This window comes from Xenopus laevis, chromosome 1S (assembly GCF_017654675.1).
Source record: "Xenopus laevis strain J_2021 chromosome 1S, Xenopus_laevis_v10.1, whole genome shotgun sequence".
NCBI lineage: Eukaryota > Metazoa > Chordata > Amphibia > Anura > Pipidae > Xenopus > Xenopus laevis.
In genome coordinates this window covers 198,957,648-198,984,989 of record NC_054372.1, presented here as the reverse complement: position 1 = coordinate 198,984,989, position 27,342 = coordinate 198,957,648, and the positions used below count along the sequence as shown (strand labels likewise).

At 41.0% G+C, this 27,342-nt stretch overlaps 1 protein-coding gene across 1 annotated transcript; it reads left to right on the top strand.

Moving 5' to 3' along the window:
* Positions 1 to 5,135: 5,135 nt before the first annotated feature.
* On the top strand, positions 5,136 to 17,154 carry LOC121399545 (E3 ubiquitin-protein ligase TRIM39-like). The gene is made up of 2 exons (XM_041580683.1): positions 5,136 to 5,494; positions 13,871 to 17,154. The coding sequence occupies exons 1-2, from the start codon at positions 5,151 to 5,153 to the stop codon at positions 15,114 to 15,116; spliced, it is 1,590 nt and encodes a 529-aa protein (XP_041436617.1). The 5' UTR covers positions 5,136 to 5,150; the 3' UTR covers positions 15,117 to 17,154.
* Positions 17,155 to 27,342: the final 10,188 nt, after the last annotated feature.

Here is a 27,342-nt window from a genome sequence, read left to right as displayed (position 1 = left end):
GAAAATAAGTAAAAAAGAAACATTTTTGTTACAATTTGTTAAATTATAGCATAACAACTGGGTAACTGGCATAGTTGTTATATTGTAACATTCTATAATTAAAGATACTATCTTACCCTACACAAATGGGGAGAGGAAGTTATGCTCAGTATCTGTCCCTGTGTATTATTCACGTTGCTTGGTTATCTGTAAAAAATGTATAAAACAAGTTAGCAATATTTACAAAAAAGCAAGACATATTAAATTCTTCGTTTAACCCTTTAGGGTGTCTAGACTGCAATTTCCAGATCCAATAACATTCCCTGTGTAGTAACCTTCATGATTTGTTGTGACCTTTTCAAGAATCTGCCACCGAATCTGCGAAACCTGATGCCCATGATTAAAGAAGTGTGTTCCCAATAAAGTTTCCTTCTTAAATTTAGATGTTTCCTTTTCTTTTTTTTGTGCTAATATTTGTTGCAACCAGGGGTGGTTTGTAATTACGGATCACGGACTTGTGCTCGTTCAGCCTCATTTTAATGGGTCTACAAGTTTGCCCTACGTATGCTAAACTACAAGGACTTTTTAAACAATATATGACATTGCTGCTGTCACAAGTATGAAATCCAATTTTCTGACCTGATTGTGGGTGGGTAACTGAACAGCCTGGTATTATGCCCCTGCAATGTCCACAGCTCCTGCATGGGAAAGTGCTGTTTGTTTTTATAGAAAAAGGGGTTAGTAATCCTTGTTCAGTTCTTAAAGGACAAGGAAAGTGTAAAATAGAATACGGCTAGAAATGCTGTATTTTGTATACTAAACATAAGCATGAACTTACTGCACCACAAGCCTAATCAAACTAATGATTTATGCTTTCAAAGTTGGCTACAGGGGGTCACCATCTTGTAACTTTGTTATACATCTTTGCAAGACTAAGACTGTGCACATGCTCAGTGTGGTCTGGGCTGCTTAGGGATCGTCATAAACAAAGCTGCTTGAGTTCTGCCTGGCTGGGAAGTAAGGCGGGGGCTCCCCCTGCTGTACATAAGTATGATTGTTTCCCTGCAGAGCAGTTAGGGACTGTCTGACAATTCCTATCCACAGCAGTAAATGAAGGGAGAATTTCACTGCATACAGTCAGGTTTCTTATAAAAACGGTACACATTTTTTAATTAAAGTATATTGGAGAAAGGTTTATTTTTCATTAAAGAAAGTAAAAATGGGATTTTATTGTTTTGCCTTTCCTTGTCCTTTAACCAGATCCCTTATAGTTTTAGCTCTCCTGTAGGAAAAAACAGGTGGCTGTTTAAAAAGATGTCCATTTTTGTCACCAGACTGCAAGATTCCCCAGTTTTTAAGGATGATATTCCTACAGGATTTTGTATTGGTATCAAATGATGTAATGAATGGGATACGCTGATTAGTGGTGATACCCTTGGTCTTTCTAACCAAAGTGGTTTCTGTTAGTATGGCTGCCACCTCATCACGTATGGACATTAAGTTAGATGGCATAGGCTGGTGCCATGTTGGCATCCATGGCACAACCTTGTTGCTGTAAGTAATATTTATTTTTAAACAGGAAATAATTCTTGGTAAGCACCATATCAAAAAGGTCACAAATAAAGTTAATTTTATAATTAGGTAATTTCTCGCCATTCAGGTAGCCACGTATACACTCAATCCCCTCTGTGTGTGGTATGGACGCGAAAAGATCCTTCACCTCCAAAGAACAAAAATGTAGTCGATGGTATTGTGAGGTTGCTTAATCTGTTTAAAATAACTTAGTGGTGTCAATAAGACAGGGTGTGGGCAGAATCTCCTGCAAGAAACATGTCAATGTATATGGCCAAAGGTTGCCAAAGTGATCCTACATTCCACACAATGGGTCTCCCAGGGGGGGTTTCCAAACTTTTATGAATTTTAGGAAGAAAATAGATATAAGGAACCTTAGGAAATTGTATCAAAAGAAGTTGGTAAATTTCATCAGTTATGATTCTTTCCATTACTGATGCGTTCAAATAAATATTGTACCTGCTTGAATGAACCTTCGAGTGCCAGTGAAATTCTTCTCTGTCTGGGAGCTGGAACAGTCTGAGACCCAGTTCTCTGTCTCTGGCCCGTCTCCTCCACACATCTAATAAGCAATTAACTTCTGAAGAGCAGAAAAAAATAAAGGCTTAATTTGTTCATGAGTCGTGTTTATCTGATAGGGTGCATGATTGAGCCAAGCCGGACGCATACACTCGATTATATATATTTCTCTAGCTCCTCCCCCTATATTTATATAAGTATTTGTATTTATATCCAGTAACATAATGTGTCAGTCCGACCCCAACACCCCCCCCCCCCAACAAGACTGATCCCCAATATACACAGCAATGGGGCACAAGCCCAGCCAATTGCAAGTGATTTCTGTGCAATGAAATTGGGGGAATATAGAAATTTGAGAAACAATTTGCAGCTGGGGGTGCTGGTGGGAACCAGAGTAGACAGTTAGGGGGAGATTTTGGGTGAGTGTTTATTTGTGACCTGTTGGTAAATTGGTCCCTTATATTTAGTCATAGGGGCAAAACTTCAGTCTTTATAACACTTGGTATTTGGGGTTGGACTTTTACACAGAGGATCAGTATAAATATTGAGGAATAAAGGGAAAGACAGAGGTTCTAGTTGGGGATAGAAAGAGACACTGGTTTTACAGGGGAATATGGGAATATTGGGGGAAAGACAGTAGAAAGAGTGAAAGGGGGACACTCACAGCCATTACATGAGACAGTGTTGCTCCCCAGACTGGGCCTTTGTCAAAACAGCAGTAACCAAGCCCAACAGGAACACTAATAGAAATAACCACCCGGAGACACATAGTAAGTGAAACATAGTCATCCCATATGTAGCTGGAGTGTTAGAGAAACTCAGTGGGATTTTCAACAAACACTACATCCCTGTGTTTTTCAAACCTAGCAACACACTGAGACAAAAACTGGTACACCCAAAGGATCCAACACCTAAAGAAAAACAAAGCAATGTGGTATACGGAGTCCAGTGTAGTGAGGAGAGCACAGATCTATACATTGGGGAGACAAAACAACTACTCACCAAGCGAATGGCTCAGCATAGGAGGGAGAACTCTACAGGGCAAAACTCAGCTCTTTCTACACCTAAAAGACAAGGGACACTCCTTTGAAGACAGCAAGGTCCAAATCTTGGATAAAGAAGACGCTGGTTTGAACGAGGCGTGAAAGAGGCGATTCATGTCAAGGTGGAGAAACCATCCCTGAACAGAGGCGGGGGCCTTCGACACCACCTGTCTGCTACATACAATGTGTTCTAACATCTGTACCCGGGGGATTCAGAACACGTCACACATCCATTCATGCAACTCTCACAAGTAACACCTGTATCTAGGAGTCACATGACACATTGGATAATCCTATCACATAACTACACACAATCTACACCTCTGTGAATTTTCTAGATGTCACCTCTCTGAAGAGTTACAATGTGCCATTGTAAATGGATTAGTGGAAGAGTTTATATGCCGAGAACTTCCCACACCAGTCAGTTGTACTGAAGAAGCTGCTCGGATGAGTAGTGAAACATCTTCATTGATTACTCAGCAAGTCCAGTTGTTTTTAGATTGACCTATACTAGATATACCATGACCTGGATGAATGGAATCTTCATAGTCATACATGAGACAGAGCTAAATATTGCAGGTGCAGATAGATCTGTGCTGAGAATAAGAAGTGCCCTGATAGGATTTGGCCCTGCCTGGGGGCAACACAAGGACAAGGAATATTCTTGGGTCCAATAAAGATATTGTTAGTGAATCTCCCCCAGTGCTGAGTGTTGAACATCATATTTTATTTGTAATGTTAATGAGGGATCTTATGGTGATATCCCTTTAAAAAGTACATGCCACCTTGGGGGGGGGGGGGGGATTCTGGGAGGAAGAGGCACTTTTGGGTTGATGAAGAGCAGTTTAAAGACAGTGATGTCCCTACTGGGGGATTAGGGATAGTTTGAGAAAAGGGAGGATTCTATAATGAAGAGGCACTTCCAGAGAATGAGAAGGAACCCGTCAATGTCCAGTTGAGAGGAGGGTCAGACAGAAGACAGATTGTGTGTTGCCTGTTGTGTGGTCACTGTTGTACAATGTGAAGGAGGAGATGAGCCCAGGCAGTGTCTCATGGAGAGGAGGGACAGTTTGAAGACTGGAGTGAGCACCTGCTGGAGAGCCAAGGGGCAATGGGACCAGACAGTGTCCTGGGAAACAAGAGTGAGCCACAGGGGCAATTTAAAGAGGAGGATTTAAAGTGTAGGTCAGTGCCCCTGTGACTTATCTGTTATCTACTGTGTATCCTGTGCTTGAATGGCTGCCCCCATGGCTACACAGCAGCTTGTTTATATAAACTATAGTAGTACTTATCTGTTATCTACTGTGTATCCTGTGCTTGAATGGCTGCCCATATGGCTACACAGCAGCATGTTTATATAAACTATAGTAGTACTTATCTGTTATCTACTGTGTATCCTGTGCTTGAATGGCTGCCCCCATGGCTACACAGCAGCTTGTTTATATAAACTATAGTAGTACTTATCTGTTATCTACTGTGTATCCTGTGCTTGAATGGCTGCCCCCATGGCTACACAGCAGCTTGTTTATATAAACTATAGTAGTACTTATCTGTTATCTACTGTGTATCCTGTGCTTGAATGGCTGCCCCCATGGCTACACAGCAGCTTGTTTATATAAACTATAGTAGTACTTATCTTTCATCTACTGTGTATCCTGTGCTTGAATGGCTGCCCCCATGGCTACACAGTAGCTTGTTTATATAAACTATAGTAGTACTTATCTGTTATCTACTGTGTATCCTGTGCTTGAATGGCTGCCCCCATGGCTACACAGCAGCTTGTTTATATAAACTATAGTAGAGTTTGTGAAGCAAACACACCAGTTTTGACCAGTTTTTAGCAGCACGACACTACATTATATTTTAATTAATTAAATAAACTTTCATTTGTTTGTGTTGCTGTTCCTTTAACAGGAAGCTAAAGAACAAGTAAAAACCTTGCCGCACCCTGTGTGACATCAGGAGATAAAACAAGTCCCACTGGTTATAGAGAGAGAGAAGAACTTTCAGTTTCGTTTCTTGTTCCTGATTTCAGTGATGGCGGCTGCTGATCTGAGAGACGAGCTGAGCTGCTCCATCTGCCTGAGCATTTATACTGATCCTGTATCCCTGCCGTGTGGCCATAACTTCTGCCGGGTCTGTATTGGGACAACATGGGACACCCAGGAGGGATCTGGGGCTTATTCCTGCCCTGAATGTAGAGCAGAGTATCAGGAGCGCCCTGCCCTGCTCAGGAACAGAACTCTGGGTAACATAGCAGAGAGATTCCTTCCAACTGAGACAGAGCCGGGGGAGACTGGGATCTTCTGCACCTACTGTGTCCTCTCTCCTGTACCTGCTGCTAAATCCTGTCTCCTGTGTGAGGCTTCTCTGTGTGATATTGCCAATACCTGTATTTGATTTCAACGGGGTGCTCCCACTTTTATTCAAGGTGCTTCCAGACACTTAACAATGGATCAAACGTTTCGGGACCGCATGGCCCTTCCTCAGTGAAACCCAACCATAGAGCGTGTACATATTTATAGACATTCAAACAGCGACCTCTTGTGGTGGTCGATACAAAATACTTTAAAACAATTAAATAACAGTGTAACAATGTTAAAAGCATCACAGTGTATCCATTTCACTTTCAAAACCTGTTTCTCAATGTGACTATCATTATAGATACATATAAATGGATTAAAATTACTAAAATACTCCTTTATCATGTGAATCGTGAATTATTATTCTCTATTTAACAATTGGTAACATTAACCCATTAATCCTCAACCTGAGTGATATACTCCATGCTTACAAAAAACACTATTTACACTTTACAACACATAGTTTGTTAACATACTGATATTTGTTACTCACTGACTATAGTACAATTAGCTGGATGATGCATACATCTCACTTCTTATTGAAGATGTTCCTTATTTTAATGCTGTAAGAAAATGTGTACAAATTAATAATGGCACGAACACATTAACATCTAAAACGCGTTGGTATAGACTTAAAGAAAACAATTTAATCCCCAACTCTCGTTCAGCCCCTTAGGGGCTAGGGTTCCCAGCTTCCATATCCAGAAACACTCCCGCTGTAATAATTTTTTATCAGAATTAGTTTGCCTGGGATTGATTTCTTCTAGCACTTGCCATCTCAATTGCGCAACACTGTGTCTGTGTTCAGACCAATGTTGCCCAACCGAGGTGGCTTTGGTATGTGCATTTCGAATGGAGCTTCGGTGTTCATTTAGGCGTAATCTCACTGGTCTATTTGTCTTCCCTACATATCCCATTCCACAAGGGCATTTTAAGTAGTAGATTACATTTTTGGATAAACAGGTGTGGTACCCCCGTAATTTAATTGATGTTCCTTGTGTGGGATGTGAAACAGTATCCCCCTTTATAATGCTATTACAGTTCTGGCATGAGAGACAAGGAAACGTTCCAATTACTGGTTTACCCAGAAATCTCTGTTTAGCTGTTACTGGGGGTTGCATATCAGTGTGTACCACATAGTCACCCACATTTTTCCTCTTTTGTAAGCAAACAAGGGAAATTCACTGAAAGACCTTGAGGTTGTAGGGTCATTCATCAGAATAGGCCAGTATTTTCTGACCACTTTTTTAACACGTTTTGAGTGTGTGTCATAAGTGGACACAAAAGGTATCCTTTGGGCCCTTTCCTCTTTTTTCTTTGTGTCTAGCAGTGTTTCTCTTGTGAGCTTATCTACCTCAATTTCTGCCTTCCGTAAGATTGATTTGGGGTATCCCTTCTTTCTGAACACAGTTAGCATTTTTTCTTTACTGTCCTGATAATTTTCAGTGGTTGAGGTAATACGCTTACAACGCATCAATTGGCTCTTCGGGAGACCTGACATCGTGTTAGGAGGGTGGAAGCTGTCAAATCTTAACATACTATTTTTGTCAACTGACTTTCTGTATAAGTTAGTAGACAGTTTATCTTTCACCCTCCTAACCTGAACGTCCAGGAACTCAATTTGTGTCTCATCAAAATGTAGTACAAATTTAATAGTATTGTGCGTCCGATTAATATATTCTCCAAATTGTAACAATTTATCTCTTGAACCTTTCCACACAAAAAAAATGTCGTCCACAAAGCGGCTGTACCAAAAAATGGATTCAGAAAACAATATGTTCTGTAGGATGATTTGCTCCTCTAGATCATACATAAATATGTTGGCGTAATTCGGTGCCATATTAGCACCCATACTGGTACCTTGTTTTTGTAAGTGATATTGTGTGCCAAACCGAAAATAATTCCTTGTAAGGACAATCTCTAGCAGGGAGCATATCAATTGTACTAAAGGCGAGTCCTGGACATATTCTCTGTGTAACTGTTTTCTTACCGCTTCTACCCCTTCAGTGTGTGGAATACAGGTATATAAACTTGATACATCCATTGTGCATAAAAATACCCGCTCATCTTCACGTAACTTAATATGAGCAATTTTGTTTAAAAAATCTGTTGTGTCTCTAAGACACGTGGGTAATTTCTGCACAATGGGGTTCAAGTAACTGTCTATAAAGACTGCTAGCGGTTGCAACAGTGAATCATTCCCTGAGACTATTGGTCTCCCTGGGGGCTTTGATGGATGTTTGTGGATTTTGGGCAGCAAATAAAAAATGGGAACTCTTGGATGTGTTACTGTCAATGCTATTTTAATTTCAGGTGTTATTATCCCTTCTAGTTCTGCCTCATATAGGAGACTATCAATTTCTGTCTTAAATTTACTAGTGGGATCTTCTGTTAATAATAGGTAGTGTTCCTCATTATTAAGCTGATTAATTGCTTCTTGCACATACATTTCTTTGTCCATAACCACTGTAGCACCTCCTTTGTCTGCCCTTTTTATGACCACATTTTGGTCCTTTCCCAAGGCTGTTAGCGCCAATTGTTCAGACTTAGGAAGGTTACGGTGGGTACTGGGCAAAGGTCTGTTTTCCCAAAGCTTTTGACATTCATTTGTTACCAGACTCTGAAACATATTAAGTGCCTTATTATCTATAGGTGGATCAAATGTACTTTTTTATACAATTTCTTAGGAGTGACCATTTTTGAAGACTGCTGCACAACATTACCCTTATCTTGAAACCAAAGTTTCAGCCGCAAATTGCGCATAAATTTGAAAAAATCAACCTGAAAATCAAAAAAACCAACACTGTGTGTGGGTACAAACGAAAGTCCTCTGTTAAGAACACGTTGTTCTACAGGAGACAGTTCCCTTGAGGAGATATTGTGTATCAAGTTCTCACCTACTGCTTGTGTTTCCTCCGAGTCACAGGGGTTTGCGCAGTGGTGTCCATTGATGCTGCTCTCTGGGTCTTGCCTGTACTGCGCGTGCCTTCTCTCTCTTCCCTCTGTAGCACTTCCTCGTTGTTTATTCTGCCCCTTCTGTTGTCCTCCTGATCGCTCTGCGGCGTACTTGTGGCTAAAAAAGCTTTTCCGCTCCTTGAGTTCCCTGAAGACGCTGTGGAGGAAGACGGGCGTTGGTCTCTGGTGCTGGCTGACGTCATCGGAGTGCGCAAACCTCGGCGCCATCGCTCCTGGGTCCTAGTGCGCTTCCTTTCTGCCGCCCAGGTGTATACACGATCGGATTCGTAGTCCAGGGTGTCTCTCCTATATTTCTGGAGTTTCTTCTGCACCAGATCAGCGCGGAAATCTGCAAGAGAGGCTTGTAGTTCAATGTTGAACTTGTTAAAGTTTTCAGAGGTGATTCTTAACTTTAATTCTGTTGTTGCAGTCACCAGTTCCTGCTGAGTGCTTTTAATATTACTTTGCAGCCCTTGTATCGTGTGAATCATCAGGTCCAACGAGCACCTGTTTAGGATAGCATACCACTTATCCATAAATTGTTTATCTTCCTTATTAAAAAACGGCAGCAAGGTACATCTCAAGCCTCTGGGTATTCTGGCCACTTTTGCATATTCAGCTAATGTACTGCAATGGAGACTCAGGCTTATTTCCTTTTTGGCCAATGTCTCGATCTTTCTTTTCACTTCTTTATCAGGAGTAACAGAAACATCAAGCACATCTGAGAGGGATTCTCCTACAGATGACAAAATCTCTGCTCTCTCTTGTTGGGAGAAGCTGAAAGTGTCAGCACTCTTTTTTGTGATAGTATTTAAATCTTCAAACGACATCGTTTGTAACTTGATTCCCCAATGTGGCAATGTTACTCAATTGTAGAAAATAATCGTAGCAGGGGATGCAGGTATATATGGCCCTGGCCTAGCCACACGCCAGTATAAATCTCAGAAAAGAAAGTATTGCCAATACCTGTATTTGATTTCAACGGGGTGCTCCCACTTTTATTCAAGGTGCTTCCAGACACTTAACAATGGATCATATTTATAGACATTCAAACAGCGACCTCTTGTGGTGGTCGATACAAAATACTTTAAAACAATTAAATAACAGTGTAACAATGTTAAAAGCATCACAGTGTATCCATTTCACTATCAAAACCTGTTTCTCAATGTGACTATCATTAATAGAAACAGGTTTTGAAAGTGAAATGGATACACTGTGATGCTTTTAACATTGTTACACTGTTATTTAATTGTTTCAAAGTATTTTGTATCGACCACCACAAGAGGTCGCTGTTTGAATGTCTATAAATATGTACACGCTCTATGGTTGGGTTTCACTGAGGAAGGGCCATGCGGTCCCGAAACGTTTGATCCATTGTTAAGTGTCTGGAAGCACCTTGAATAAAAGTGGGAGCACCCCGTTGAAATCAAATACAGGTATTGGCAATACTTTCTTTTCTGAGATTTATACTGGCGTGTGGCTAGGCCAGGGCCATATATACCTGCATCCCCTGCTACGATTATTTTCTACAATTGAGTAACATTGCCACATTGGGGAATCAAGTTACAAACGATGTCGTTTGAAGATTTAAATACTATCACAAAAAAGAGTGCTGACACTTTCAGCTTCTCCCAACAAGAGAGAGCAGAGATTTTGTCATCTGTAGGAGAATCCCTCTCAGATGTGCTTGATGTTTCTGTTACTCCTGATAAAGAAGTGAAAAGAAAGATCGAGACATTGGCCAAAAAGGAAATAAGCCTGAGTCTCCATTGCAGTACATTAGCTGAATATGCAAAAGTGGCCAGAATACCCAGAGGCTTGAGATGTACCTTGCTGCCGTTTTTTAATAAGGAAGATAAACAATTTATGGATAAGTGGTATGCTATCCTAAACAGGTGCTCGTTGGACCTGATGATTCACACGATACAAGGGCTGCAAAGTAATATTAAAAGCACTCAGCAGGAACTGGTGACTGCAACAACAGAATTAAAGTTAAGAATCACCTCTGAAAACTTTAACAAGTTCAACATTGAACTACAAGCCTCTCTTGCAGATTTCCGCGCTGATCTGGTGCAGAAGAAACTCCAGAAATATAGGAGAGACACCCTGGACTACGAATCCGATCGTGTATACACCTGGGCGGCAGAAAGGAAGCGCACTAGGACCCAGGAGCGATGGCGCCGAGGTTTGCGCACTCCGATGACGTCAGCCAGCACCAGAGACCAACGCCCGTCTTCCTCCACAGCGTCTTCAGGGAACTCAAGGAGCGGAAAAGCTTTTTTAGCCACAAGTACGCCGCAGAGCGATCAGGAGGACAACAGAAGGGGCAGAATAAACAACGAGGAAGTGCTACAGAGGGAAGAGAGAGAAGGCACGCGCAGTACAGGCAAGACCCAGAGAGCAGCATCAATGGACACCACTGCGCAAACCCCTGTGACTCGGAGGAAACACAAGCAGTAGGTGAGAACTTGATACACAATATCTCCTCAAGGGAACTGTCTCCTGTAGAACAACGTGTTCTTAACAGAGGACTTTCGTTTGTACCCACACACAGTGTTGGTTTTTTTGATTTTCAGGTTGATTTTTTCAAATTTATGCGCAATTTGCGGCTGAAACTTTGGTTTCAAGATAAGGGTAATGTTGTGCAGCAGTCTTCAAAAATGGTCACTCCTAAGAAATTGTATAAAAAAAGTACATTTGATCCACCTATAGATAATAAGGCACTTAATATGTTTCAGAGTCTGGTAACAAATGAATGTCAAAAGCTTTGGGAAAACAGACCTTTGCCCAGTACCCACCGTAACCTTCCTAAGTCTGAACAATTGGCGCTAACAGCCTTGGGAAAGGACCAAAATGTGGTCATAAAAAGGGCAGACAAAGGAGGTGCTACAGTGGTTATGGACAAAGAAATGTATGTGCAAGAAGCAATTAATCAGCTTAATAATGAGGAACACTACCTATTATTAACAGAAGATCCCACTAGTAAATTTAAGACAGAAATTGATAGTCTCCTATATGAGGCAGAACTAGAAGGGATAATAACACCTGAAATTAAAATAGCATTGACAGTAACACATCCAAGAGTTCCCATTTTTTATTTGCTGCCCAAAATCCACAAACATCCATCAAAGCCCCCAGGGAGACCAATAGTCTCAGGGAATGATTCACTGTTGCAACCGCTAGCAGTCTTTATAGACAGTTACTTGAACCCCATTGTGCAGAAATTACCCACGTGTCTTAGAGACACAACAGATTTTTTAAACAAAATTGCTCATATTAAGTTACGTGAAGATGAGCGGGTATTTTTATGCACAATGGATGTATCAAGTTTATATACCTGTATTCCACACACTGAAGGGGTAGAAGCGGTAAGAAAACAGTTACACAGAGAATATGTCCAGGACTCGCCTTTAGTACAATTGATATGCTCCCTGCTAGAGATTGTCCTTACAAGGAATTATTTTCGGTTTGGCACACAATATCACTTACAAAAACAAGGTACCAGTATGGGTGCTAATATGGCACCGAATTACGCCAACATATTTATGTATGATCTAGAGGAGCAAATCATCCTACAGAACATATTGTTTTCTGAATCCATTTTTTGGTACAGCCGCTTTGTGGACGACATTTTTTTTTGTGTGGAAAGGTTCAAGAGATAAATTGTTACAATTTGGAGAATATATTAATCGGACGCACAATACTATTAAATTTGTACTACATTTTGATGAGACACAAATTGAGTTCCTGGACGTTCAGGTTAGGAGGGTGAAAGATAAACTGTCTACTAACTTATACAGAAAGTCAGTTGACAAAAATAGTATGTTAAGATTTGACAGCTTCCACCCTCCTAACACGATGTCAGGTCTCCCGAAGAGCCAATTGATGCGTTGTAAGCGTATTACCTCAACCACTGAAAATTATCAGGACAGTAAAGAAAAAATGCTAACTGTGTTCAGAAAGAAGGGATACCCCAAATCAATCTTACGGAAGGCAGAAATTGAGGTAGATAAGCTCACAAGAGAAACACTGCTAGACACAAAGAAAAAGAGGAAAGGGCCCAAAGGATACCTTTTGTGTCCACTTATGACACACACTCAAAACGTGTTAAAAAAGTGGTCAGAAAATACTGGCCTATTCTGATGAATGACCCTACAACCTCAAGGTCTTTCAGTGAATTTCCCTTGTTTGCTTACAAAAGAGGAAAAAATGTGGGTGACTATGTGGTACACACTGATATGCAACCCCCAGTAACAGCTAAACAGAGATTTCTGGGTAAACCAGTAATTGGAACGTTTCCTTGTCTCTCATGCCAGAACTGTAATAGCATTATAAAGGGGGATACTGTTTCACATCCCACACAAGGAACATCAATTAAATTACGGGGGGTACCACACCTGTTTATCCAAAAATGTAATCTACTACTTAAAATGCCCTTGTGGAATGGGATATGTAGGGAAGACAAATAGACCAGTGAGATTACGCCTAAATGAACACCGAAGCTCCATTCGAAATGCACATACCAAAGCCACCTCGGTTGGGCAACATTGGTCTGAACACAGACACAGTGTTGCGCAATTGAGATGGCAAGTGCTAGAAGAAATCAATCCCAGGCAAACTAATTCTGATAAAAAATTATTACAGCGGGAGTGTTTCTGGATATGGAAGCTGGGAACCCTAGCCCCTAAGGGGCTGAACGAGAGTTGGGGATTAAATTGTTTTCTTTAAGTCTATACCAACGCGTTTTAGATGTTAATGTGTTCGTGCCATTATTAATTTGTACACATTTTCTTACAGCATTAAAATAAGGAACATCTTCAATAAGAAGTGAGATGTATGCATCATCCAGCTAATTGTACTATAGTCAGTGAGTAACAAATATCAGTATGTTAACAAACTATGTGTTGTAAAGTGTAAATAGTGTTTTTTGTAAGCATGGAGTATATCACTCAGGTTGAGGATTAATGGGTTAATGTTACCAATTGTTAAATAGAGAATAATAATTCACGATTCACATGATAAAGGAGTATTTTAGTAATTTTAATCCATTTATATGTATCTATAATGATAGTCACATTGAGAAACAGGTTTTGAAAGTGAAATGGATACACTGTGATGCTTTTAACATTGTTACACTGTTATTTAATTGTTTTAAAGTATTTTGTATCGACCACCACAAGAGGTCGCTGTTTGAATGTCTATAAATATGTACACGCTCTATGGTTGGGTTTCACTGAGGAAGGGCCATGCGGTCCCGAAACGTTTGATCCATTGTTAAGTGTCTGGAAGCACCTTGAATAAAAGTGGGAGCACCCCGTTGAAATCAAATACAGGTATTGGCAATACTTTCTTTTCTGAGATTTATACTGGCGTGTGGCTAGGCCAGGGCCATATATACCTGCATCCCCTGCTACGATTATTTTCTTCTCTGTGTGATACCCACCTGAGGGGGCACAGCAAGTCAGCAGAACATGTACTGACCCAACCCACCGACTCCTTTATGGGGAGAAAATGTTCTGTACATCACAAGGTTCTGGAGTATTTCTGCTGTGAGGAGTCTGTCTGTGTCTGTGTGTCCTGCTGTCTGGCCGGAGAGCACAGGGGCCACAGGGTGGAGCTGCTGAGTGAGGCCTCTGAGAAGAAGAAAGAGAAACTGAGGAAAGTTCTGGAGAAACTGAGGCCAGAGAGAGAGGAGACTGAGAGAGGAGCCCAGAGACTGCAGGAGCGCAGGAGAGAAGTGGCAGAAAAAGCAGCCGGTGAGACAGAGAGAGTCACTGCCCTGTTTAGAGACATCAGGGAACAGCTGGAAGCCCTAGAGAAGCGACTCCTGAGTGACATCTCCAGCCAGAAAGAGAAGTTCTCACTCACACTCACTGATCTAATGGATCAGCTGGAAATAAAGAAGGACGAGCTGTCCAGGAAGATCCGTCACATTGAGGAGCTGTGCAACATGGCAGATCCACTCACTGTCCTACAGGAACGGGAATCACATGGAGCTGCAGATAATGAGGGGGGCAGAGAGAGACATGATATAAAGGTCCCTGCTGTAGGGGATCTGGATGTGGATCTGATCTCAGAGACATTACTCACAGGCTTAGCTGCAATTGTGACTGGGGTAAAGGGAAGGTGGATCTATGGGCAGGAGGCTACAGACCTGTTACTGGATATAAACACGGCTGGGAATGATGTATCTGTATCAGGGGACAGGAAATCTGCTTCCTACTCACTCACAGACCAGTGTCACCCACAAACCCCAGAGAGATTTCAGGATTCTCAGACTTTAAGCAGCAGGAGTTTCCCCTCAGGGCGACATTACTGGGAAGTGGAGGTCAGTGAATCAGAGAACTGGGGGGTAGGGGTGGCCTATCCCAGTATAGAGAGGGGAGGGGGTCAGTCCTGGATTGGGGATAATAACAAGTCCTGGTGTTTGTGCAGATGGAATAATAACTATACAGTGACACATGACAGTAAATACACAGCGTTACCCCACGTTCCTTCCTGCAGGAGAATCAGGATCTCATTGGACTATGAGGCCGGACGTCTGTCCTTTTATGAGCTGAGTGAGCCAATCAGACACTTACACACCTTCACTGCCACATTCACTGAGCCTCTTCATGCTGCATTCAGGGTAGGGTGGAGTGATGATGATGATGATGATGGCAGCTGGGTAAGAATCATTAGTTAGGGAACTGCCCAGCAGGAAACCCATTGCCAGAGTTGCCCTTAGCCAAGTGATGGCAGGGAAGGAAAGGAGACACATAGATGTTGGCCAGTCTGCCCTAACAAACACAGGATAACTATTTCACTTAGTAGATCAGCTAAATTCAATATCTGTCTCACCAGCAGTGTCAGACTGGGCTGGTGTGACACCGGGAAAAATCCTCAGGGGCCCCGCCGGCCCAGACCTGCTCCCCCTTATCGGGCTCCCTATTAAACAACCACTTGTGCCGCTGTGTCTCTGCGCAGAAATGCAAAGGGAAGCCGGGAGGGGACCCCCAGTGACTGCCTGGAGGGGCCTTCATATTGCAGTCCTGTGGGCCCCCATTGCTCCAGTCCGACCCTGCTCACCAGAATGACATTTATTGCTATTTTTGTATCCTTAGAGTTTTTCTCAGGACATAACTTTTAAAGTGCCCCCTCTTCCCAATAACATTTCCTATTCGCTGTCGTCAGTTCTCTCCCCTGTATCTCTCTTTCCCAGCCCTCCTCTATCAACCTCTATCAATGTCCCACCTTCTGTTCATAGTGGGAATGTGTTGCACTAGTGTGTAAAGTGTGGGCTCATGGATGTGTATAACTGTCTATAGAAATGGAGAGATCTATAGCAAACGTGATATGTTGTGTGTCCCTACATTATATCACAGTGATATAGACTGAGCAACTTGCAGCCATATAAATCACTTTACTTATCTAAGGAGAAACATACAGTTTGTCAGTTACATAATGAGCCGCCGGTCCTGAGAAATAATGGAACAATGACATTGGCATTAAGCTTTTCCTTTTCATTGGTCAGATCTGGTAAGATCTCAGCCAGGAGCCAATGGCACATGTTGGACAAGGAATTAGAGGGAACCTGTCCCGAGGGAAAGTTCTCAGCCTTTATGGCCTTCCTATATATTTATCTTTCTTTCCTAATAATAACTATGGCTTTAAAGGAGATGGAAAGCTTCAGGTTTCTTCTATCTTCAAATTTCCCAGGGCAGACGCTCAATAGAGCAAAAAGCCGAACTTTAAGGGGGTTCTGAACCCTGCTTCACTGCACTGCTCAACCAAACTTTACTAAGTTATGGCTGGACTACAAATCCCACAATACTATACTATATAATGAAGGTTGAGGCATGCTGGGAGCTGTAGTCCAGCACCATCAGGGTTGTATTCTTAAAGCAACATTGCACAATTCAATTTTTCCAAAACTTTTCCCCAAATCACCATGGACGGCGGCTGCATTAATATGCAAAAAATTCTCCAATGAGAATCCCAGCTGATCTGTATAAACCTGACTCCCTGTTCTTTGTTCCTGTTATTGGAGTTAGAAGCTTTAAGCACTATTTCCCAGCACTGAACAAGTCTGTTCTTTATCCGTGTAATATAATGATGAAATAAAATGACACAATTATCTCTATATGTAAGATAACAGCAAGATGTCTGACATGGTGTTAGGAATCAGCATTCTTATTGGTCAGTTTTTTTGCATTCATAATGAAGCTTTTGATCAGTAGAATTCTTATTGGTGGATTTTCTTGCATCTATAATTATGATTTTCAGTAACTTCTATAGAAAACTATGGGGTGCTGGGGGTCGGTATTACAGTTGGGTTTACAACCCCTTTAATTAAAAAGTTGTCTATTCAGGTAAGTACATGCAATCATTTGGGGGTGGCTAACTTTTGGCACCCCAAGTTAGAAGACCTTTCCTTCTCCTTTAAGCATCATTTTTACAGGCCAGACAGAGAAATAGCCACCAGTTTGTAACCATATCCCAAACATTTTTAGATCAGCACTTCCCCTGTCTCAGGCAGGATCCAATGGTCCATATTAGAGCTGGGGAGGCAGGAGAAGAAGTTACTCACAGGATTCTCCAGAGCCGTCAGACAGTAACACACGGATGTCAATTATCTTTAATTAAACTTTGTATTACCGCACACCTCCTTCCACTTTTTCTGCGTAGTGGTGCTGGTCCACCGTTGACCTTGCCAGGTCACCTTAATGCTTTGTATTTTCGAAAAACGGTCCGCACACACCAATGTTGCAGTCGGGGATAGTGCCCCTTTTATTAATGCCACCAACAATAAATATTCAACGTTTCGGGGGGACACAGCCTCCCTTCTTCAGGATAAATTTACAAAGTGCACAGTGCCATATTCTTATACCCTTAACTCCTCCCATCTCATCTGTGTAACACCTCATTAGTATCAATCATGTGATTAACCCATTCAGTTCATTTAAGTATAATTACAGTGTAAATCATGTTTTAAATAATATTACATATATTTTTCATTACTTAGTGAAAAACATTTCTTTCAACCAATAAAAAAACATTTTTTTACTCACTGCCCCTGGTTGCGTTTTTACTTTAGCTTAATATTTGTAAAAATCTTAACACCACTCTTGTGCAATTGGGCTATCATGATACTTCATCTGTGAAGGAAAAGGGTGATTGTAAAAATTATTAAAAAGTGTATAAATATCTAAAAAGCCTACAAAACCACATATATTACAAATAACATGTTAAGTTAAAATCTTCATTGAGGCCTTTAGGCGAAAGTGTTTTCAGACGCCAAATCCAATAAGCTTCTCTCCTCAATAATGATTTTTTAAAATCAACACCTGCATTTTTATAAATAACTTCTAAAACTTGCCATCTTATTTGGGAGACATTATGTTTCACATTGTAAAAGTGTCTAGCTAGTAGGGTTTCTCTTTTGTATTTCTCTTTACTTCTTTTATCTTTAGGATCAGTTCCCTCATCTGGTTTATAGTTTCTAATCACGCTTTTGTGTTCATTTAGACGTGTTTTAACTGCTCTTGAGGTTTGGCCCACATAGCCTAGACCACAGGGGCATTTTAACAAGTAGACTACCCCCTCCGTATTACATGTTGCCATATGTTTTAATTGAATTTCATATCCTTGGCTCGGATGGGTACATTTGTCACCTTTAATTATGCCACTGCAGTGGCCACAATCGTGACACGGAAGGGTACCCCTCTTGTTAAACCTCGCATCCTTACCTTTCTTTGGTTTAAAATCAGATCTTATTATTCCATCAGCAACACTTCTACCTCTTTTAAAACTAAAGATTGGTTTTTTGGTGAATAATTTACCATAAATTTGGTCTTTTTGTAAAATGTGTCAGTGTTGTAATATACTTTTCTTTATCAAATTGGAATGTGGACCAAACGTAGTTACACAAACACACTCCTGTTCTCTCTTTTTCAAATTTCCTTTTGGTTTCAACAAATTTTCTCTTTCTATCTCCATTACTTCATTTTTAACCTGATTTAGTTCACCCCTAGGGGATTACGCATCCATCTGGAGCCCATACTCTGTAAAGAAAACAAAGATTTTCAAGAAAAGTGGCACCAAATATTAGATAGATGCAGCCTGGATCTAATGACCCTGATGATAGAGGCATTACAGGTGGAGATTCAAGAAACCACACAGGAGGTGTACAAGGCAGCGACTGAGGAAGAAAAAAAAAATATACTCACTAAAGAGAAAGCCAAGGAAGCGTTTGATGAAACGAAGCAAGAGCTGGATAAACTCCACGAAATCATCCTCCAAAAGAAATTGAAGAAATTCAGGCGAGACACGCTAGATTATGAGCGGAGCCAGGTATACACGTGGGCGCAGCAGAGAAGGGAAGAACGCCGAGGCCCAGTCAACAGACGCTTCCGCACACGTGACCGGCGCACAAGGATGACGTCAGCAGAGGAACACGAAGGACATCGCAGAGGGAGCGCGTCAACCACCGGATCGCAAGAATCTTCGTTTGAAATGCCGGCAAGAGAGGTCAACGCAGCTCCGTCTACTTCCTCTCCTTTTTTGTCGACCACAGGAGAACGAGGAGAGGATTCGGGAGAGGCAGGAGGCGATACCACAGCAATGCGCAGGACTGCACAGCCGAGAGGAGAAGGAGCGCAGGCAATACAGCAAGGAACCAAGTTGAATCCACGCAGAATGAGGAGGTAAAAGATCTTGTCATAAACCTTTCGTCCAGGACTATAACCCCAGATGAATTGTCTGTTTTAAATAAAGGTTTAGGCTTTGTGCCCACAGCTAGGAGTGATCCTTTTACTGTACAGGTAGAACTTTTTAAGTTTATAAGAACCCTCAAACTAAAAATGATATTCATGGATAAAACCAGGGGTATTTTGCCCCATAATAAAACTGAGGTTCTATATAATAAACTTAAAAATCGCAGTACCTATAATCCGAATGTTGTTAATTCCTCCATAGAAACGTTTACAAATGTGGTGTATAAAGATGTGGAAAATAATTTGAATACATGTATAACTCCTAAAAGGGAAAATTTAACACTAAAAGAAAGGAAAGCATTGGAAACCTTACAGAATGACACAAATATAGTCATAAAAAAAGCCGATAAGGGCGGGAGTATAGTGTTAATGGACACAGAAAAATATGTGGGAGAGGTTAACCGGCAATTGGAAAATGTTAAACATTATTGCAAATTACAAAGTGATCCAACAAACAGATTAAAAACTGACATTGAGGTATTCCTAAATGATGCATGCATAATGGGGAGTATCACACCTGAGATTGAAGGTCTGTTAAAAAAGGAAAATCCGAGAATACCAGTCTTCTATATATTACCAAAGGTGCATAAAACATTGATTAATCCTCCTGGAAGACCGATAGTCTCGGGTGTAGACTCCCTATTACAACCGCTTGCAATTTATGTGGACACATATTTGCAAGAAATTTTACCTAAACTCGATACCTGTCTCAAAGATACAACACATTTCCTGAACACAATTAAAGAGTTAAAAATTGATTCCCAGTCACCCATACTCTGTACAATCGATGTAAAAGATCTATATACCTCGATTAAACATGAAGAAGGCATTGAATGCTGTAGAGATTATCTAGTGACAGAAAAGTTACCCATGCATGAGGTTAATTTTTTATGCAGTTGTTTGGAATTTGTGTTGAAGCGAAATTACTTTCGCTTCAACACAGATTTCTATCTACAGCTGCAAGGTACGAGTATGGGTGCTAATATGGCACCGGCATATGCAAATATATATATGCATTGGTTTGAACATAAGTACATCCTTCAACATCCTGAATATAATAAATATATCGGTATGTGGCGACGGTTTGTGGATGACATGTTTATAATTTGGACTGGCACAGATGACCAATTGGAAGATTTTTTCATGTATATTAACAGTGTACATGACACAATAAAATTTACAATGAACAGGGGTCCACAAACCGTCAATTTCTTAGATGTACAAATCACAATAAAGGATGGTAACTTTGTTACGGATTTATATAGAAAGCCAACAGATAGGAACAATTTATTAAGGAAAGACAGTTTCCATCCAGCAGGGGTCAGCAAAGGATTACCAAAAAGCCAGTTTGTAAGGGCTAAAAGAATCACCTCAACAAATGATTTGTATGAAAGACAGGCACAGGTGATTGTAAAACAATTCAGTGAAAGAGGTTATAATAGGGGTGAACTAAATCAGGTTAAAAATGAAGTAATGGAGATAGAAAGAGAAAATTTGTTGAAACCAAAAGGAAATTTGAAAAAGAGAGAACAGGAGTGTGTTTGTGTAACTACGTTTGGCCCACATTCCAATTTGATAAAGAAAAGTATATTACAACACTGGCACATTTTACAAAAAGACCAAATTTATGGTAAATTATTCACCAAAAAACCAATCTTTAGTTTTAAAAGAGGTAGAAGTGTTGCTGATGGAATAATAAGATCTGATTTTAAACCAAAGAAAGGTAAGGATGCGAGGTTTAACAAGAGGGGTACCCTTCCATGTCACGATTGTGGCCACTGCAGTGGCATAATTAAAGGTGACAAATGCACCCATCCGAGTCAAGGATATGAAATTCAATTAAAACATATGGCAACATGTAATACGGAGGGGGTAGTCTACTTGTTAAAATGCCCCTGTGGTCTAGGGTATGTGGGCCAAACCTCAAGAGCAGTTAAAACACGTCTAAATGAACACAAAAGCGTGATTAGAAACTATAAACCAGATGAGGGAACTGATCCTAAAGATAAAAGAAGTAAAGAGAAATACAAAAGAGAAACCCTACTAGCTAGACACTTTTACAATGTGAAACATAATGTCTCCCAAATAAGATGGCAAATTTTAGAAGTTATTTATAAAAATGCAGGTGTTGATTTTAAAAAATCATTATTGAGGAGAGAAGCATATTGGATTTGGCGTCTGAAAACACTTTCGCCTAAAGGCCTCAATGAAGATTTTAACTTAACATGTTATTTGTAATATATGTGGTTTTGTAGGCTTTTTAGATATTTATACACTTTTTAATAATTTTTACAATCACCCTTTTCCTTCACAGATGAAGTATCATGATAGCCCAATTGCACAAGAGTGGTGTTAAGATTTTCCAAATATTAAAGCTAAAGTAAAAACGCAACCAGGGGCAGTGAGTAAAAAAATGTTTTTTATTGGTTGAAAGAAATGTTTTTCACTAAGTAATGAAAAATATATGTAATATTATTTAAAACATGATTTACACTGTAATTATACTTAAATGAACTGAATGGGTTAATCACATGATTGATACTAATGAGGTGTTACACAGATGAGATGGGAGGAGTTAAGGGTATAAGAATATGGCACTGTGCACTTTGTAAATTTATCCTGAAGAAGGGAGGCTGTGTCCCCCCGAAACGTTGAATATTTATTGTTGGTGGCATTAATAAAAGGGGCACTATCCCCGACTGCAACATTGGTGTGTGCGGACCGTTTTTCGAAAATACAAAGAATTATCTTTAATTACCAGAGCAAAGTGACAGTATCATGTGCACGTCACATACACACAGGGGCCGATTTATCAAGGGTCGAATGTAATGTTTGAAATTCGAATTTTCTAGGTTTTTTATGGGCAAAACTGTTGTTGGGAATTGTTGAAATTCGATTCAAGTTTTTTTAAAATTCAAATTCGATTATCTAGATTTATCATGGACTGGCCCTTTAAGAACTCAAATTCGACTATTCGTCACCTAAGACCTGCTGAATTGTTGTTTTACCCAATGGGAGATGTCCTGGGATCAATTTGGAGTTGTTTGCAGCCTTCTCGACATTACATTTGAAAAAACTCGAATCGAGTTTTTAAAACTCAAATCGAATTCAGTTCGAGTTTTTGGGTTGATCCAATAAAGTTTATCCATATGATACCTTGTTGCCGTGCCCATCAGACGGCTCTGCTAGGGGGGAGCAGATTTGCAGGAGGTTTTCCACCTCTTTATCTTTGTTACTCCTGACGAGTGGTGGGGCTGGTGATGTTTAGGGGTCACTGATTTCAGGGCAGGGCTATAACACAGCAGCCTGCGATTGGTCTTATTAAACATCAATCAAGAGAAAGACCTCTCAGCATTTTAGTGTTCTGAAATCCAGATGGGCAGTTTTGAGCTGGACATGTAAAAAAAAAAAAGTCTAGTTCTAAATTGGGCAGGTGGTGGAACTAATTAATTGATCCAACTTACTATGTTACTATGTTACTATGTTACAACAACTATACTATGTTACTATGTTACAACTATACAATGTTACTGTTACTATGTTACTATGTTACAACTATACAATGTTAATATGTTACTATGTTACTATGGGGTGTGTTTCAGATACTCAGTGTAGGGGTGATTTCTGTTGTCCTTGTTGTTAATCTACTGTCCCCTTTTCCAGGATTAATTGAAACAATTATGGTACAACAAAATGTTACTAATGATTAAAGGGTAAGTGAACCTTTAAAATATGTGAATGTAAAACTGATGAGGGGGCTATTCTAAGCACTTTTGTCATTTACATTCATTATTTATTTTGTTTTTATTCCAAGATATTAAGGGATACATGTACTGTTAATATGAATGGATTTTGTTACAACAGCACCACCTGCTGGTCAGTTTCCCACCAGTCTGACCAGCAAGTAGTCAAGGAAGTTGTCAGGAGAAAGAGAGGCTGATGTTCTTCTGCTTAGGAATAAAACTAGAAACCTTTCTCACATCTTTCCTGATCCAATGTTTCCTTGTGTCTCGGCGGATTTTGTTTAACTTCTCGGCTTCCCCAGAACTGGAGCTAAAATATCCAATTTATGAAATAATGAAGTGACCTTCTTGCCCCGCGCTGGCAGCCCCCCGGTTAATAAGCGCTCGTGTCTGTGATGCTGAATTATCAGCGGGGAGCAAGGGGGGCACTTGAAGCTCAGGTTAAAAGACAAGACCTGGAAATGATAAAGATTTTATTAGTCGACTCAGGTCCCATTATTCCTGCAGCTCTGGGCTGGGAGTCTGGGCACATGGATAGTGATAAGGATAATTCACTGACCTCAGTCTTGGCCCAGACATGCGCAGAGACACTAATATGACACAATTCTTCATTTGACTTTAAAGTAACTACTACTGGGACTCACAGCTGTAATCCCCCTATAGATGCCTCCAAGTAACCCTCCTCCAGCCCATCAACTCTCTCATACCTTAGAGAGTTAATTTCCTTTTAAAGGCAAAGATAGTGCTGTGTATCATCATCATCATCATCATCATTTATTTATATAGCGCTGTCAAGATACGCAGTGCTTTACTGCAGTTATAGCAAACAGGGAATAAATGGTGGATAACAGACAAGGATTACAGAGTACAATAGGGTTTACAAACTAAAAGGTTAGGGTACAATTGAGACATTAGGATTATATAAACACTGTCATTTTTGATACAGCAATGATTAATTAAGGTACATTGAATAAGCCTCTTTAAACAGATGGGTCTTTAAGGAGAGCTTGAAAGTTTGGAAAGAAGGAGAAAGTCTGACAGCTTGTGGCAGAGAGTTCCAGAGAAAAGCAGAAGCCTGAGAGAAGTCTTGTAGGTGAGAATGGGCAGAAGTGATGGGAGGAGAAGTGAGGGAAGATCAGAAGCAGAGCGTAGGTTTCGTGAAGGAGAGTATTTGGAGATTAGAGATGAAATATAGGGAGGGGTTTCATTATTAAGGGCCTTGAATGTGAGTGTAAGTAATTTGAATTTGATTCTAGAGGAGATTGGGAGCCAGTGAAGGGACATACATATGGGAGCAGCTGATGTTGAGCGGTGAGATAGATGAATGAGTCTAGCGGCCGCGTTTAGATCAGATTGGAGTTGTGAAAGGTGACTTGTTGGAATACCTGTGAGGAGTAAGTTGCAGTAATCAAGGCGGGAGATAATGTGTATATCAAATCTAATTTACATAAACATACAGATTTTAAACATTAATGAGGTTTTGCTGACTCTGCTTTTGCTTAGCGTTCTTAAGACTGGTACTATGTAAAAAGTGTCCACTAGTGTCTCCTGACTGCCTTCTCCAAACCAAGTCATGTGTCCTTTTCTGCCTTCTTCCCACCATCAGTAACAGTGTTTACTTCCCAAAACCTCCCAACTGTCCCGTTTTTAGAGGGACAGTCCCTCTTTTGACAGCTCAACCCGCAGTCCCTCATTTGTACTGGACAATCCAGTTTTTCTCTGCACTGAACAGCCAGAAAAAGAAACAAAGTTTCTCACTTAATTGGCTTTTGGCAGAGAGCCCAGAAAAGCCACAGCTGCAGATAAGATACTTTTGTAACAATTTTGAGATAAGCAAATAAGTAATTGTAACAATATAAGATAACAAGTCCCTTGGGAGAAGTTAGACTTGCCAAATTGTGTAAAATGAGCATGGTCTTTAGGGGGTGTGGTCACAAAAGGGGCAGGTCAAAACATTTTTACCACGCTACGCACTGCAACTTTTTTGTCCCTCTTTTTATTTCCAAAATGTTGGGAAGTATGTATAAAAACTTCCATAAACCAGTCAATCATAGACTCTTCTTGCCTCTTCAGGTGAGTTCTGATTGGTTCTATCTAATGACAAGGGTTCAGAAGCCAGCCAATCAAAGACTCTTTCCAATCCTTCAGTAAAGGAGAGATTGGTTGTAAGCCAATGTCTAAAGTTCTCCACCGTTAAACCAGCCAATCATTGCCTCTCCCTGTCCCCTTCAGGTGAGTTGAGTTTTGCTTTAGCCAATAGAAAAGGATACAAACCAGCCAGCCAATCACTGACTGCCCCACCTCCTCCAGGACAGCTGAGATTGGGTCTAGCTAATGGCAAAGGTTCTATAACCATAAACCAATCACTGAGTGCCCAACACACTACAGGAGAGCTGTGATTGGTTCAGCACAGAACCAGGAAGTAAAGCAGGCAGGGACAAAAAGCAGGTAAGTACTGCAGGCAGCTCTCTATAGAATTAGGGGTGAGCTCAGCTGATCTTTACATTACTGTGCCTTTAAATGTTACCACTTTGCTCAGTTATCTATATCCTGTGGCTCAGTATATCACATTATATCACATAATATCACATTATATCACATTATATCACATAATATCACATTATATCACATTATATCACAATATATCACAGTATAAGTCTGAGCACAGTCTGTGCCATCAAAACCCAGGCATACCCCCCCTCCCAGTGATAAATTCCGCAGCCGATAGTGTGAGTTATTCCAGGTGAATAAAGCCTTTTCCACATTTTCTCTATGTCCCTGTAAGGAACTTACCCTGGTGGTCTAGCGGCAGCGGGGTCCACGCCGTGTCCTCGGCATGGACGGCCGTCGCGCTGCTTCCTTCTCATGTGCCGGCTTCCTCTAGGGCCCGCGCCGCATTATTAAAAGGCGCAGTCGCGCTGGCGTCATCACGCCAGCGCGCAATTGGCGCAAAATTCAAAGGTATATAAAGCCCATTTAGATTACAGGACCATGCCCGTTGTTAGGTTCAATTAGCTTGTTCCTGGTTGTTTATTGTGATTCCTGTCGGGATCTACTGTGTTTGACCCTTGCCTGCCTGATTACTACTCTGACCTCTCCAATCCTGACCTTGCCTGCCTGAAACTACGTTGTTCTCTCCAATCCTGACCTTGCCTGTTCTCCGACTATTCTACGATCTCTAATCCTGATACTGGCCTATTGACTATTCATCTGCTTGTGCTGCCCGGCCTGCCTGTTCCTGGTGGCTTCCTATCTTCCAGTATCCTTGTAAACAGTTGTGCCCCATTGCCTGCCAGAACTTATGCACTGCACCTCTCGTTAAGTCCAGGTGGCATCTGAGTACGCCGAGGGCTATTCCCGAGGCCAAAGGCGGTCACTGAACTGGTGAAGTACGAGCTGAGACCAGGGTGCTTGGCTTCTGTTCTGGTGTAGGGTGCCGACCGTGACAGTCCCTGATTGTAAGTTGATTCGGCTGAGGAATATTCCAGCCAAAAGAAGTCGCTCATTGTGAGTCAGGCGAAGATTCTGTTTCCTCTGGTTTAGGATAAAAATCCTCTATGAAAAGCTCCTGCCCAAGGATTGTTATGTCACATTAGTAGTAACAGACATTTACCATTTATATCTTATTTTAACTCACTTTTTGTTCTCCTGTATTGGGGGAGGTTTATAGGAAATGAATAAGAGTCTCTAGAGCCACACTCAGCTGCAGTACACTGGACCAACCAATAGGTGGGGTTCCAATTCATCCCACAGGGGTTCTGTTTGAGGTCAGAGTTCTGTGCAGTCAGGTTCTTCCCATCTCAGCAAACCCATTATGTACAGACCTGGCTCTGAAATGGAAAAGCCCCCCAACCCCCCAAAAGGTTCTACAAAGTAGGAAGCACAGAATTCACTGGAACCAGGGGCCAATCATGGAAAAAGCCCCAGCCCGTTATTCTATGAAATTCAGACAGGTGGTGTTCTCTTCTCATCTGCCCAACCATCAGACTGACATGAGGGGAAATGCCATTTATCTCCCCAGAAGGCATGTTTTTTTGGTTTCCTACAGATAACTACTAGCCGGTTGGTCTGACACTGCACAAGCAAATGGAAGTGGAACCTTTTGTGTCTTTTTAATCCATCCATATACTGTAGGTCAGATATATCTCACTGCAACAACCCACTCGGTGCCGTGCACCCAAAGCAGGAAGATAAAGTCATAACTATTGGAGCTCAGCACACACAGGGTTAAGGCACTGGCTGTGAGATCAGTTTAGGAACTGTGCAGCTGCCTCCAACACATTTCTATAACAACGCATGTGAAGTATATTAACAAATTATCAGAGTATAAATTCCCCTTTAAAAGCATCTCTGCCTGATCCAGTGGGGTTCAAGGAGTATCCGGCCCAGAAGGGGTTACACAGGGCTGTCTGGG